The following is a 13,442-nucleotide window of genomic DNA, read 5'->3' on the forward strand; positions in this document are numbered from 1 at the left end:
GATGCACACCGCAACTGAAGGCGGCATTACTATCCTTGGAGCCGTCCCCCTACGCCTCTCTGGCCGAAATCCTCTTGGCCACATGGTCGAGTCACGGCAACTCACTTACATCACAGACAGTTCTGATAAGCTCTTCCTCAGCAAAGAGGCCTGCATTGACTTGGGGATCATCTCAAACAGCTTCCCTACTCTTGGCATGACACAAGGGGCACACCAACCAGACAGAGCAGCCACCCTCAAGGGGATTCCCGAGCGGACCGCCTGTCCCTGCCCTCGGCGTCAACTGCCCCCACCGCCTCCTACAAAACTGCCATTTCCTGCGACTGACGCAAACCGTGAGAAGCTACAACAGTATCTCCTAGATTACTACCAGTCCAGCACATTCAACACCTGTGAGCATCAGCCCTTGCCACTCATGGATAGCCCCCCGATGAAATTGATGGTGAACCCAGATGCGGAACCCTATGCTCATCACACACCTGTGCCGGTCCCACTCCATTGGCGTGATGCCGTCAAGGCTGGTTTGGATCATGATGTGCAGTTGGGCGTGCTGGAACCTGTACCCATTGGGGAGCCTGTTACATGGTGCCACAGGATGGTGGTGTGTGCTAAAAAGGACGGTAAACCACGTCGAACAGTCGACTTTCAAGCCCTCAACGTCCATGCTACACGTGAACCGCACCATACACCATCACCCTTCATTCAGGCCCGTTCTGTCCCCCACGGTAAGAAGAAGACAGTATTGGATGCATGGAATGGTTACCACAGCGTCCCCATATGCCCAGAGGACCGACACCTGATCACTTTCATTACCCCATGGGGCAGGTATCGTTACAAGACAGCCCCTCAGGGCTACATTGCCTCAGGAGATGGATACACTAGGCGGTATGATGAAATCGTCTCAGACATCCAAAATAAGACGAAATGCGTCGACGACGTCCTCCTGTGGGCTGACACGATGGAAGACAGTTTCTTCCAGGCTGTTGAATGGCTGGACATCTGCGGCCGCAACGGTATTACCCTCAATCCTAGGAAGGTCACGTTCGGTGCGGATATCGTCGAATTCGCTGGCTTTGAGATCACCCCTGACAGCGTTCGGCCATGTGAGAAGTACTTACAAGCTATCCTTGACTTCCCAACGCCCACCGGCATCACAGACGTGCGCTCCTGGTTTGGCCTTATCAATCAAGTGTCCTACGCCTTCAGTATGGCTGAGAAGATGCTCCCATTCCGTGACCTCTTGAAGCCGAACACACCCTTCATATGGACTACAGCCCTCCAGACAGCTTTCGATGAGTCCAAAGCCACCATTGCCAGCGAGATTGAAGAAGGCGTGCGCATTTTTGACCCAGACAGACCCACCTGCCTCGCAACGGACTGGTCCAAAAATGGCATTAGATTCTGACTCCTACAAAAAAACTGCAGCTGCAAAAACACTGAACCCTTCTGCTGCAATACGGGCTGGAAGATCACCCTTGTTGGGAGCAGATTCATCCATGCCGCTGAGGCACGCTATGCTCCAGTGGAAGGCGAAGTCCTCGCCGTAGCTGATGCCCTGGACAAGGCAATATACTTTGTCTTGGGATGTGAGGACCTCACCATAGCAGTCGATCACAAGCCCCTCCTCAAGATCTTTGCCGATCGTGCCCTACAAGACATCCCAAATCCCCGCCTGAGGAATTTGAAGGAGAAAACCCTGCGATACAAGTTCCGTATGGTCCACATTCCAGGCGTCAGGCACCGTGCCACAGATTGTCTCTCGAGACACCCGACTGGTGAGCCTGAGAGGCTGCACCTTCCTGATGACATCGCTATAATCTCTTTGACCCCTGCCATGCTCGTGCACTCCATAACGCTCATGGCAGGCCTCCGAACCATGGCCCCACAAGAGGACACTGTTGAGATTTGCACGCTTTCTTCTGCTATGTGTGCCCTGGAGTCCCTCCACTTGAAGTCAGTCACATGGGACCGGGTCCGTACTGCCACAGCTAGTGATGACAACATGCAAGTACTACTCAATGCAGGTTTCCCGAGTGTTTTGGGAGCTGTTGATTTTGCACAGAGGACTGCTGAATTCAAGCCTACGTGCGTACAATCAACAGCTCCCAAAACACTCGGGGAAACCTGCTATTACGAAGAAATCGTGCTTCACATGATCGGCCTGAGCTCCGGGACCGTGTTCATAAATAAGAACCTTGTCTATTTGTTGCTCTGGGCTATGAAGCTTCAGGTGCTATGGCAGCTAACAATGAACACGGTCCCTGTGCACATAAAAGAACAAAAGTTTACACCAATGATGCAGTGTGCATAATACATAATCCTCTATTCATCATTGGTTTGTGCTACTGTATGATCACCTACTTAATGTTAGAAAGACCTTTACAATTTGCTCATGTTAAAATTGTTCTTTGGAATGGGGTAGAGAGCTAGGAGAACTTTGTGAACTTTACTGAAGAGAACTAGAGTGGTACCTTCAAGAAGTTAGAAAAAGGCACAGAGTAAGGTAAGGTATCTAATAGTGCTCAACTAAGGAGGGAGGGAGGGGGGGGGGTGGCTGTGTGCTCCAATCTTAGCTAGCCCCCCCCCCTCTTTATAAGCCATGCCATCTATAAAATTATCTTTCTTTCTTTCTCTCTCTTTCTATCTATTTATGTATCTCTTCCTTTTTACATCTGATAGGCAATAGCCCTAGGAAGATTTTGGTAAAATAGGTCAAATGCAAATGTACTTAAGTAATATGTTCTCATCATTTTATTGTTTCCTCATTCAATCTCGTGTATATCTGGTAATTATGTTTGGGGCAGTTCTGGTATCCTGATATCTACACAAAATTTACATACACCTTTATATTACAAGGAGATTAGGGACCTATATTGTCATTGCATTCACTGTTGGGCTATATACAGGTAGGATATGTATACATCCATATAGTGAATATGACATGTATGAGTAACACATTAAAATGGGTCATTGCATAGAAAATAGGCATTTTCAATGCATTTCTTTGTGCTAGTGTGAGTGTAGAGATATAAAAGAATAGCAAAGTAGCTATTTAAAAAAATAAAATTCATAGGTCATATAATATAGGTGCCATGAGCCTAATTACATCAAAAGGGCTTAAGATATTTGTTCGACCCAACCCATTCAAATTTTTTCAATTTGATATTTCTGATTGGAAAAAGTGTATGAATATGATTCAAAATCTAACACTGATTCTAGAAATGGTAACTACTGAACTTCCTTTGCCCAAATTGGGAAGATATATCGATGATTTGGAACTATTTTTTGACTGGCGGAAGAATTGGGGCTATTTTACTGTTTCAGTTGATGAATTTGATCCCATCATAGTTATCTTCATAAATGGCGATTTCTTTTTAAAATGAGCTGGCTATGATACCCTTCTCTGGTCAGATATGGAATGTCAGATATATATCCTATCCAAAGGTAGTAAACATTCGACCCTCTAATTTCACATTTATTTTTTATGAATTTTTCTTAAGTGCCATTTTAACACACAAGTCTATGGGGAATGTTTTACGCGCGTGACACCTAGAATCCTACTTCGGTTCATTTTTCATGGTCCAGTGGGTAAACGAATTTATTGATACAAGTTAGAGTGAATATTAGCACTCCAGGGTACCAGGAAAATCCAAGATGGCGCCCAAAATGGCTGCCGTAGGCTACAAAATAAAAAAATTCATCTCTTACCTACTTAATTGGCTTTAATTTGGTTTCTATTCACTGGTTTTGATGGTGAAATAGTACATGTGGACAAATTACAAGGACAGCCAGTGGTCTGGTGTGTCCAAAAATCCAAGATGGCTTCCAAAAAATTAGTTTAAAATGGCTGTAAATACTTAAAATGGACAAAGCTCATAATTATATCCACCTGGGAGATATGATTTTGTAGTCTGGACCATGGTTTCAATGGTCAAATAATACATTGGGACAAGATACAAGGATAGTCAGTGGTCCGGTATGTTAAAAAATCCAAGATGGCTTCCAAAACTTGTGTAAAAAAAATGCTGTTGCTACTTAAAAAAAACCCAACATAGTTTGTTCAATATCCGGGAATATGATGTTTGTGCCTATACCATGGTTAAATGGGTCAAATAATACATTGGGATAAGTTACAAGGACGATGGGTGTTCAAGTATATCCAAAAGTCCACGGTGGCTTAAAAATAGTATAAATTATATAGCCCCTGGTATTTACAAATGGACATATCATGTAATATCCGTCAAGGTCATATGATTTTGATTCTATACCATGGTTTTAAAAGTCAGAAAATTAGTAACAAGGACAGTCAGTGATCCAGTATGTAGAAAATCCAAGATGGCTTCCAAAAATCGGAGTCTAAAATGACTTTTAAAATGGACATAGTTCATTTAAAATCCACCAAGGAGATGTAATTTCGGTTTCCACACTACGGTTTCATGGGTAAAATAATACGTTTGGACTGGTGACATGATATGCAGTTGTCCAGTTTGCCTAAAAATCTAAGAGGGTTTTCAAAAAAGGCATCTGAAACGACTCATATCACTCAATAATGGTCAGAGTTCTACAATATCTGTAAGAAATAATGTTGGTGTCAAATTGTGGTACGAAGTGTAAAATAATACATTCGGACAAGTAACAAGGATGGTAAGTATTACATTTTGTCAAAAAAAAAATCCATGGTGGATTCTAAAATTTCATCAAAATGAGTGCTGTCACCAACTCATGAAACAATATGATAACTTATCCCCGTGTATTTAAGTGTAGGCACCAAGATTATTTCTCACAGGTGGATATTGTATGAACTATGTCAATTTTTAAGTACTAGCAGTCACTTTGGAACCCATTTTTTGAAACCAACTTGGATTTTAAGGCAAAATGGATAACTGCATATCATAGTAACCAGTCCCAAAGTATTTTTTTACCCTTGAAACCCTAGTGTAGACACCAAAACAATATCCCCAAGTAACAATAGTCATTTAAAAGCCAAATTTTTTAAAGCCATCTTCGATTTTTGGACATACCTGACATCTGACTGTCCTTTCAACTTAACCCAATATATTACTCGACCCTTTAAACTCTAGTATATACACCGAAATCATACCTCCAAGGTGTATTTCTAATGAGCTATGTATACTTTTAAGTAACAACAGTCAATTTACACCCCCTTTTTTTAAAGTCACCTTGGATTTTTTAACATACAGACAACTGACTGATCTTGTATCTTACCCTAGTGTATTACTTAACCCTTTGAGCCATGGTTTAGATAGCAAACTCATATTCCCCAGACAGATATCGAACAAACTATGTCCTTTTATAAGTAACATCAGACATTGTTTTACTCCTTTTTTGGAAGCCATCTTAGAATATTTGACATGCTAGACCACTGACTGTCCTTAAAATTTGTTCTAATGTATTATTTTGACCAGGGGCGTAGACAACGGGGGGATGAGGGGGATGCATCCCCCCCCCCCCCCACCTCACAAGGTGGGGGGGATGGCATGTACAAACATCCCCCCAGGTTTTGGGGAATGATATTTGGTTACTTAATAAGTCATAATGATGATAATAATAGTAATAATAATAATGATAACAATTATAATATTAATAATAATAATAATTATGATGATGATAATAATAATCCTCATCATTATTGTAATTGTGTTTATTGTTATTAGCCGCATTCACACGGTGAAAGCCAATTCAGACGGTAAAAAAAAAGAAAATCTTACAAGTATTTACTGGGCAGGAACGAAAAGAGGCGCAATATATTTGGTTTCTAAGACACAAATTTGCAAGACTACAAAAGTAAAACTGACTAAGAGACCGATATGTTTGTTTGTTGAGCCATGAATGCTCCTTAAGTAAGTTTACCAACTTACCGCATGTCTCTATTATCTGATTGGCAACTGTTAATCAAGCTGTTTTTGGTATGGGAATGAAGCAACAACTTTTTTCTTTTCATCGAGACTACTTTTCAGGCACGAACCGAGACCTAGCAATACCTCTCATATATGATATGTATTATATTTATTTATTTATTTATTAGTTTATATCAGATTATATTACAGGTATATGATATTTATACATATATATATACATTATATGCATTTATTTATTTATATATTTATATACATGTTATTTTCTCAAGTCGGTTTTTATTGAAATACATGTGTGGTCTGGCCCACTCGTGTTATAGGCATTATACATTGTGTGCAAAATGCATCAGCGCAATCTAAAACAGAATAGAAAATGAATGTGATACAACAGTATACATAATAATTCGTGACAGAGAGTACCATACTATTATCTTTATAACAAGTATTATTCAAACAAACATATATAATTATGTATAATCATGAATTGTTCAACTTCATGCTCCCACTATATGACTATTGTTACACTAATACTGATATCAGGACTGACTGGTATACATTAGTTTGTTGTTAAGCTTGCAGCAGCTACATCTTTTCTGTATTGTTAACTATTTATTTATTTTTGTTTTATTTAAGATGCACTTTGTTTTGTATTCATTTAAAGTATGTTGATTGATGCATGAAGACATAAGTTTGAAATGTTTAAAGAAGTTTGTTTCATGTAAAGCGCAGTGTAGCGGCGTTAAATGAGCACATCAATGCTACTACATATAACTCATGTTTCCCTTAAACTCCATATCTCCCAGTATGTCCAGTATATTCCCATTCACAAATTCACATTCCACCCCTAACCTTTACTGACCCCTGCGAGGACATTATTTGACCGAAGGGAACATGAACAAACCCATTGCCAGGCAGGGCGTGATATCATTTCATCTTGGAGCTTCATGTAGTTCACAGTGTTATAGTTGTTATGCTAGAAGGGAAAACAGTTGGTGAGTAAGATACTTCATTATTTTATTGTAATTTTCTTACATAAATCTGTGAATAAATGTAGTTACAGTAAAACTGTAAGACTCTGTATTTATGTTAACTCCTGAAGCGAATATGATGAAGAATTACATGTATTGTTATTTTGACGTATATCATATGAATATATTCCTTATATCTACACTGCAATGAGTATTTAGAAACGATTTAGCCATTGATGAGATGAACATCATTTTCTTTGTTATACAGTTAAACCACCATCACCACCAGTGGAATTAAAGGCATCATGTAAAGTATGAAATGTTTCTGCTGTCAGGATTATTTGTGTGCGTTTACAAGTTTCCATCAGTGTAGCGATAACGCAGCTACATTAAGTTTAACAACTGTATCAAGGAACCTAATTGCGATACTATCGACGGAAAAGTACCGAATGGGACAAAATGTCTGCAGATCTTAAGCAATCGTGTATAGGATACCAGGGGAATCTCGCCAGGAGATACAAGGAATTAGAGAACCTTCTTATTGATAACAAAAACATTGAAGTGGTGAAAGCGAAGACTGATCAACTTCACAATGTTTTCCAACTTTATGAAGCCAAGTTTAAAGAGTACATTGCATCAATAAGCGATGAGCCCAGTAGTACTGAGGACGCTATGCAGCAGTTCAACTCCGCAAAGCAAAACAAAGAGGAGTTTGATGAAAGGGTGATGACATGGATCAATGCGGCGAACCTTTCAACTAACCCAGTGGTTCCAGAAGACGATTGTCGCTCACTTGGATCAAGGAGATCATCTCGCTCAAACCACAGCAGTGTGAGTTCTAACGTTAGCATGAGAGCAAAGGAGGCTAGGGCACGGCAGATAGTAGCAGAGCAGAAATTGAAGCAGCTCGCCGAAAAGAAAGCCTTAGAAGAACAGAGAAAGAAATTGGATGATCGTCTTGCCGAGTTGGACATTAAAAATGAAAGGGACAACGCTGCCATTGAAGCAGAGTACTGGACTCAAGAAGCTGAAGAAGTACAACGAGAGACAGACTGGATGGGTACAGATGTAGGTAGGAAGCCAAATATATCTAGTATTAAGGGAATGGGATTCACATTGCCTGATCTAGAGGCTAAGAATATAGGCATTCAAGGCGACCTGGAAGATAATATTCCTGGGCTAAGCTCCAGTTCTATATATGTTTCTAAAGAAAGAAAACTACGCCATAATGAAGAGAAGGGTAATGAAATTACTACCAATGACGTAGATTATCTCCAGGCTGACCCAATGAATAGCAATCACAATGCAGCACAGCAGCTGTGTGATTCAATGATGTTAGCAATAAATATGCCCAAACCAGAATTAGTATTTTTTGATGGTGAACCAACGAAGTACTGGAATTTCATTCACGTATTTGATGTCAATGTTGCATGTAGGGTAAAGGATGAGAGAACCAAGTTAATGTACTTAACCCAGTTCTGTGTAGGGAAAGCCAAGGAAGCTATAGAATTTTGTGGGTTAATGAATCCAAAGGATGGGTATAAGCAGGCGCGTCAAATTCTACAGAAGCAGTTTGGGCAACCACATATCATCACTGAATCGTTAGTAAGAAAGGTTGTAAATAGACCTCAAGTAAGGCCAAATGACAGTAATGCATTGTCAGATCTAGCTCGCGAAATGCGCAGGTGTCAAATCACACTAGAGCAAATGGGGAATACGGCAGACCTCAATGCCAGTGATACACTCATAAAGATCCATCATATTCTGCCAACATATCTGCAATACAAATGGGCGGAGAAGGCAGACTGCCTCCTCGCGGCACAAGAAACACCCAATTTCACCCATATGATTGATATGATAGAAAGAGCCGCCCAGATATCAAGTAACATGTACGGTAGGAGCATAGGGAAACCAGGTAATGATTCCTCAAAACCAAATCAGAAAGGCACCACCAGGAACCCATCAGGACGCATGGTTACATCTTTGGCTACTGAGGGCCAGAGTTCACAAGGGGAACAAATGCGAAGATGTCCATGCTGTGAAGGTCAACACCAGCTAGTCGCATGTCCCAAATTCAAAGATAAACCTCGGCGCGAAAGGCTGAGATTGGTCCGTGAGAAGAAGTTGTGTGATAATTGCTTCAAACCTAATCATGTGGCGAGAGTTTGCAGATCGCCGCCAGCCTGCACAACAGAAGGATGTACTTGGAAACATCACAGCCTCTTGCATTACACCAAAGAGGAGCCACAATCTGACATCCCTGCCACTGATGTCAATGACTTAGCGGCAACTACAGAGGACCCGTCTGGAACAAACCTTTCCATGGTTGGGTCAAGAAGAGTTTGTCTCAGAGTCCTTCCTGTGAAGGTGAAGGCAAATAATAGGCAAGTTGAGACATGGGCCATTCTCGACAATGGAAGTGATGTCTCTTTATGTGATAGAAGTTTGGCAAAAGAGCTGGGACTTAGAGAAAAGGAAACCCAGTTTGCGTTAACAACCATCAGCCACGATAACTGTACAATGAAAGGTAGCGAAGTGAGCTTTAGTGTGATGGGAGTAGAAGAGTCCGATGAAATAGAGTTAAATGGTGTCTGGACTGTAGACAAACTTCCAATCTCAAAGGAGAGCATTCCAAGCCAAGATGATATTTCAAAATGGGCACATCTCCGAGGGATTGCACTACCGCAAGTAGAGCAGGGCCAAGTAAAGCTCTTGATTGGAGGAGACGCACCCGAAGCATTCTGGATTGTTGAAGAACGGCGAGGCAAAAGGAAGGAACCCTACGCCATACGGGGTCTCTTAGGTTGGACGTTAATGGGTCCTACTGATAGAGTCAAAGACCGCAGAATGTCGGCATTCAGGACAAGTATTGTTTCTGAAGAAGACAACCATCTGCATGAACAGGTGGAACGTTTCTGGAAGATGGAGTCTGCAGGATCGTTACTAGAAACTGATGTTGGGGAGTCTACCGATGACAAGAAGGCTAGACAAATGATGGAAAATTCCATCAAGAAAGTCAATGGCCACTATCAACTCGACCTGCCATGGAAGCATGAGCAGCCAAATCTTCCCGACAACCGTCATCTAGCAGAGATGAGATTGCGTTATCTGAAGAAGAAACTAATGAAGGATGACCTGCTGCTCCAAATGTACAAAGACACAATGCAAGGCTATTTAGATAAGGGTCATGCCAGGGAAGTTCCTGCTGCAGAAGCCGCGAAACAGGCCTGCAAAGGAGAGGTGCAATCAAACAAGAAATGGTACTTGCCTCACCACCCGGTCTTACATCCACATAAACCGAATAAGGTGCGCGTAGTATTCGACTGCGCCGCGAAATATCATGGCATCTCGCTCAACAGCCAACTACTACAGGGCCCGGACTTCACCAATAGCCTTGTTGGCGTGTTGACCAGGTTCCGTCAAGGGAAAATTGCCCTTGTAGCTGACATAGAAGGGATGTTCCATCAGGTCAAGGTTACACCGCAGGACTGTGATGCACTCAGATTTCTATGGTGGCCAAATGGGGACCTGCAGAGAGACCCAAAAGAATACCAGATGTTAGTGCACCTATTTGGTGCAACATCATCGCCAAGCTGTGCAGGGTATGCCCTACGCAAAACAGCCGAGGACAGCCAATTAAACCAAGATGATGAAGCTTTCAGAACAGTCACCGAAAACTTTTACGTCGACGATTGTCTGAAGGCTGTTGAGACCCAAGAAGAAGCGGTAACGCTTGCCCATAAATTGCGCTGCCTCCTTCAGAGTGGAGGATTTAGGCTGACAAAGTGGATTAGTAATGATCCTGGTGTATTGAAGACTATCCCAGAGTCTGAAAGAGCCAAGTCAGTACTCGACCTTGGGCTTGACGACCTTCCAACTGAGCGGACTCTGGGAATTTTATGGAACGTCAAGACAGATATGTTTGAGTTTAAGGTAGCAGTCAAGGAGAAGCCCTTAACTCGGAGAGGGATATTGTCGGTGACAAGTTCTCTGTATGATCCGTTAGGATTCGTCTCACCATTCGTTCTCACAGCAAAGATCCTGCTGCAAGACACTTGTGCTCAAGGTCTTGGATGGGATGAGCCAGTTGGTAGGGCTGAGGAATCAAGATGGAGACAATGGTTGGAAGAGTTACCACAGCTTTCTGACATCTCCATCAACAGATGTTTGAAACCAAAGACTGAAAAGGATATCAGGATTTATGAACTCCATGTCTTCTGTGATGCCTCACAACGAGGGTACGCAGCGGTGACTTACCTGCGGACAATAGACACAGCCGGCAATATTCACTGCAGCTTTGTCTTCGGCAAGACCAGGCTTTGTCCTTTGAAGGTTATGACAATCCCAAGGCTAGAACTCTCGGCAGCAGTACTAGCATGTTTGATAAGTGAGACAGTGAAAAGAGAACTCAGGCTGCCTGTCACATCAACTACTTTCTGGACGGACTCCACCTCAGTCCTCCAGTATTTGAGGAATGAGAGCAGGAGGTTCCACACCTTTGTGGCTAATAGAATCTCAAAGATTCAAGACGTGTCAGACCCCTCGCAGTGGAGACATGTTGATACCAAGTCTAACCCTGCGGATGATGGATCGAGAGGAGTCCCAGTCAGGCAGTTGGGTCGTTGGATCAAAGGGCCAGAATTCCTATTGAACGGAAGAGACACGTGGCCAGTGAACCCAGTTGTGTCACAGGGGAACATTGAAGAAGAACTCAAGGTTGATCCAGAGGTAAAGAAATCGCAGGTATATGTGACGATGGCCAGCAGTAGTTTGGATGAGCTCGTGAAAAGATTCTCTACCTGGACTCGCTTGAAGCGAGCAGTAGCTTGGATTTTGAGATTCAAGAAGTATATAAAGTCAAAGGTGACTGGCGATATCATCCCTAGAGGAGACTTGACGGTTGACGAGCTGGAAAGTGCAGAGAGGGAAGTAATTTGTCGTTTACAGAGACAATCATTCCCCTCAGCATTCCTGACTGGGGCCGGAGAGGGGATAGTTTCTCTCAATAAGTTGGATCCCATCATAGTAGATGGACTCCTACGAGTGGGAGGGCGACTGGATAGAGCGCCTGTTGAGGATAGTTTGAAACATCCATTAATCTTACCGAGTCATCATCATGTCACTGAACTGATAGTCGTAGACCATCATCAGAAGGTTGGGCACAGTGGAATGGGCATGACATGGACATCCCTGAGAGAGCGTTATTGGATAATTAAGGGTGGTGCTACTGTTCGGCGTATCATTGGTAACTGCTTTAAGTGTAAGCGTCGCAATGCTTCAAGAGGTCAGCAGTTTATGGCTGATCTGCCCGAAGTGAGAGTAACGCCAGGCGAGCCCCCTTTCACCAACACTGGTGTCGACTTTTTCGGGCCATTTCTTACCAAACATGGTCGTAGTATGCAGAAAAGGTATGGATGTGTGTTCACCTGCCTCGTGACTCGAGCAGTACATTTGGAAATGGCATCCAGCTTGGACACCGACTCATTCATTAACACCCTACGTCGTTTCATTAACCGTAGAGGTCAACCCAAAGTCATGCTAAGCGATAACGGGACAAACTTTAAGGGTGGCAATAAGGAGCTCAACGAAGCTCTTGCTAGTATGGACCGCGTCAAGGCCAACAAATATTTGACTATCAGGGGCATCAAATGGCACTTCAACCCCCCAGGTGCGAGCCATATGGGTGGCGTGTGGGAGAGGGTTATCAGGTCAGTAAGGAGAATCTTGACAAGTCTCCTAAAGCAACAGACATTGACCGATGAAGCATTGATGACTCTTCTCAGTGAAGTAGAGGCAATACTGAATGCCCGACCACTGGTAAGCCTGAGCATGGATGCCAGAGATGATGAACCCTTGACACCAAATCACCTTCTTTTGCTCAGGAAGAGTCCGAGCTTTCCTCCAGGGATCTTCAAAAGGGAAGATTGTCTGCTTAGAAGAAAATGGAGACAGGTTCAATACCTAGCGGATCGCTTCTGGTCAAGATGGGTCAGGGAATACTTACCATTATTGCAGGAGCGACAGAAGTGGGTAAAGCCTCGAAGGAACTTTGAGACTGATGACTTAGTCCTTGTTGTGAATGAAGATATGCCTAGAGGGCGGTGGCCTATTGGCCGGGTAGTCGCAGCACACCCAGACAAGCGTGGCCTTGTAAGACAAGTTGAGGTTAAAGTTGGGTCGAAATACTACAAAAGGCCGATATCAAAGCTATGCCTTCTCGAAGCATCAAAGTAGGATGGCAACATTGTAGAAGTGGTCCTTTCGATCGCACCCTTGAGATGTGTTTGAAGCACATAATGACATACTCATAGTTCGATTCTTATAGATTTCTGTCTGTGCTTTGTTATGACATAAAGTTATGACATATGGGGCTATATAACAATGTCTCAAATTAACATGTGCATTTATGTAACTAGAAATGCAGCGCATGCTATGTGTAGCATGTATCACCTTAAATATTTCCCTGCTCTGTCGTGATTGACACCTGCACTATAGCTTGCTTCAGTCGATTCTTGCTGACACTCCACATGTACAAACATATCCCTCATATTTGGCTTATTATAAACTTAAATTCGTTGTGCGCAGTGCATTTTCGATA

General features: G+C 42.7%; 1 protein-coding gene across 1 annotated transcript; it reads left to right on the plus strand.

Annotated features, from left to right (window-relative positions):
• Positions 1-7,303: 7,303 nt before the first annotated feature.
• LOC135154169 (uncharacterized) lies at positions 7,304-13,078 on the plus strand. Its single transcript, XM_064099476.1, has one exon. The coding sequence runs from the start codon at positions 7,304-7,306 to the stop codon at positions 13,076-13,078; it is 5,775 nt and encodes a 1,924-aa protein (XP_063955546.1).
• The last annotated feature ends 364 nt before the right edge of the window (positions 13,079-13,442 follow it).

The sequence above is a fragment of the Lytechinus pictus genome, chromosome 5, assembly GCF_037042905.1.
Source record: "Lytechinus pictus isolate F3 Inbred chromosome 5, Lp3.0, whole genome shotgun sequence".
NCBI classification, from domain to species: domain Eukaryota; kingdom Metazoa; phylum Echinodermata; class Echinoidea; order Temnopleuroida; family Toxopneustidae; genus Lytechinus; species Lytechinus pictus.

Excerpts from the sequence above, each read along its gene's own strand:
- LOC135154169 (XM_064099476.1), top strand. The coding sequence starts at position 7,304 with ATGTCTGCAGATCTTAAGCAATCGTGTATAGGATACCAGGGGAATCTC.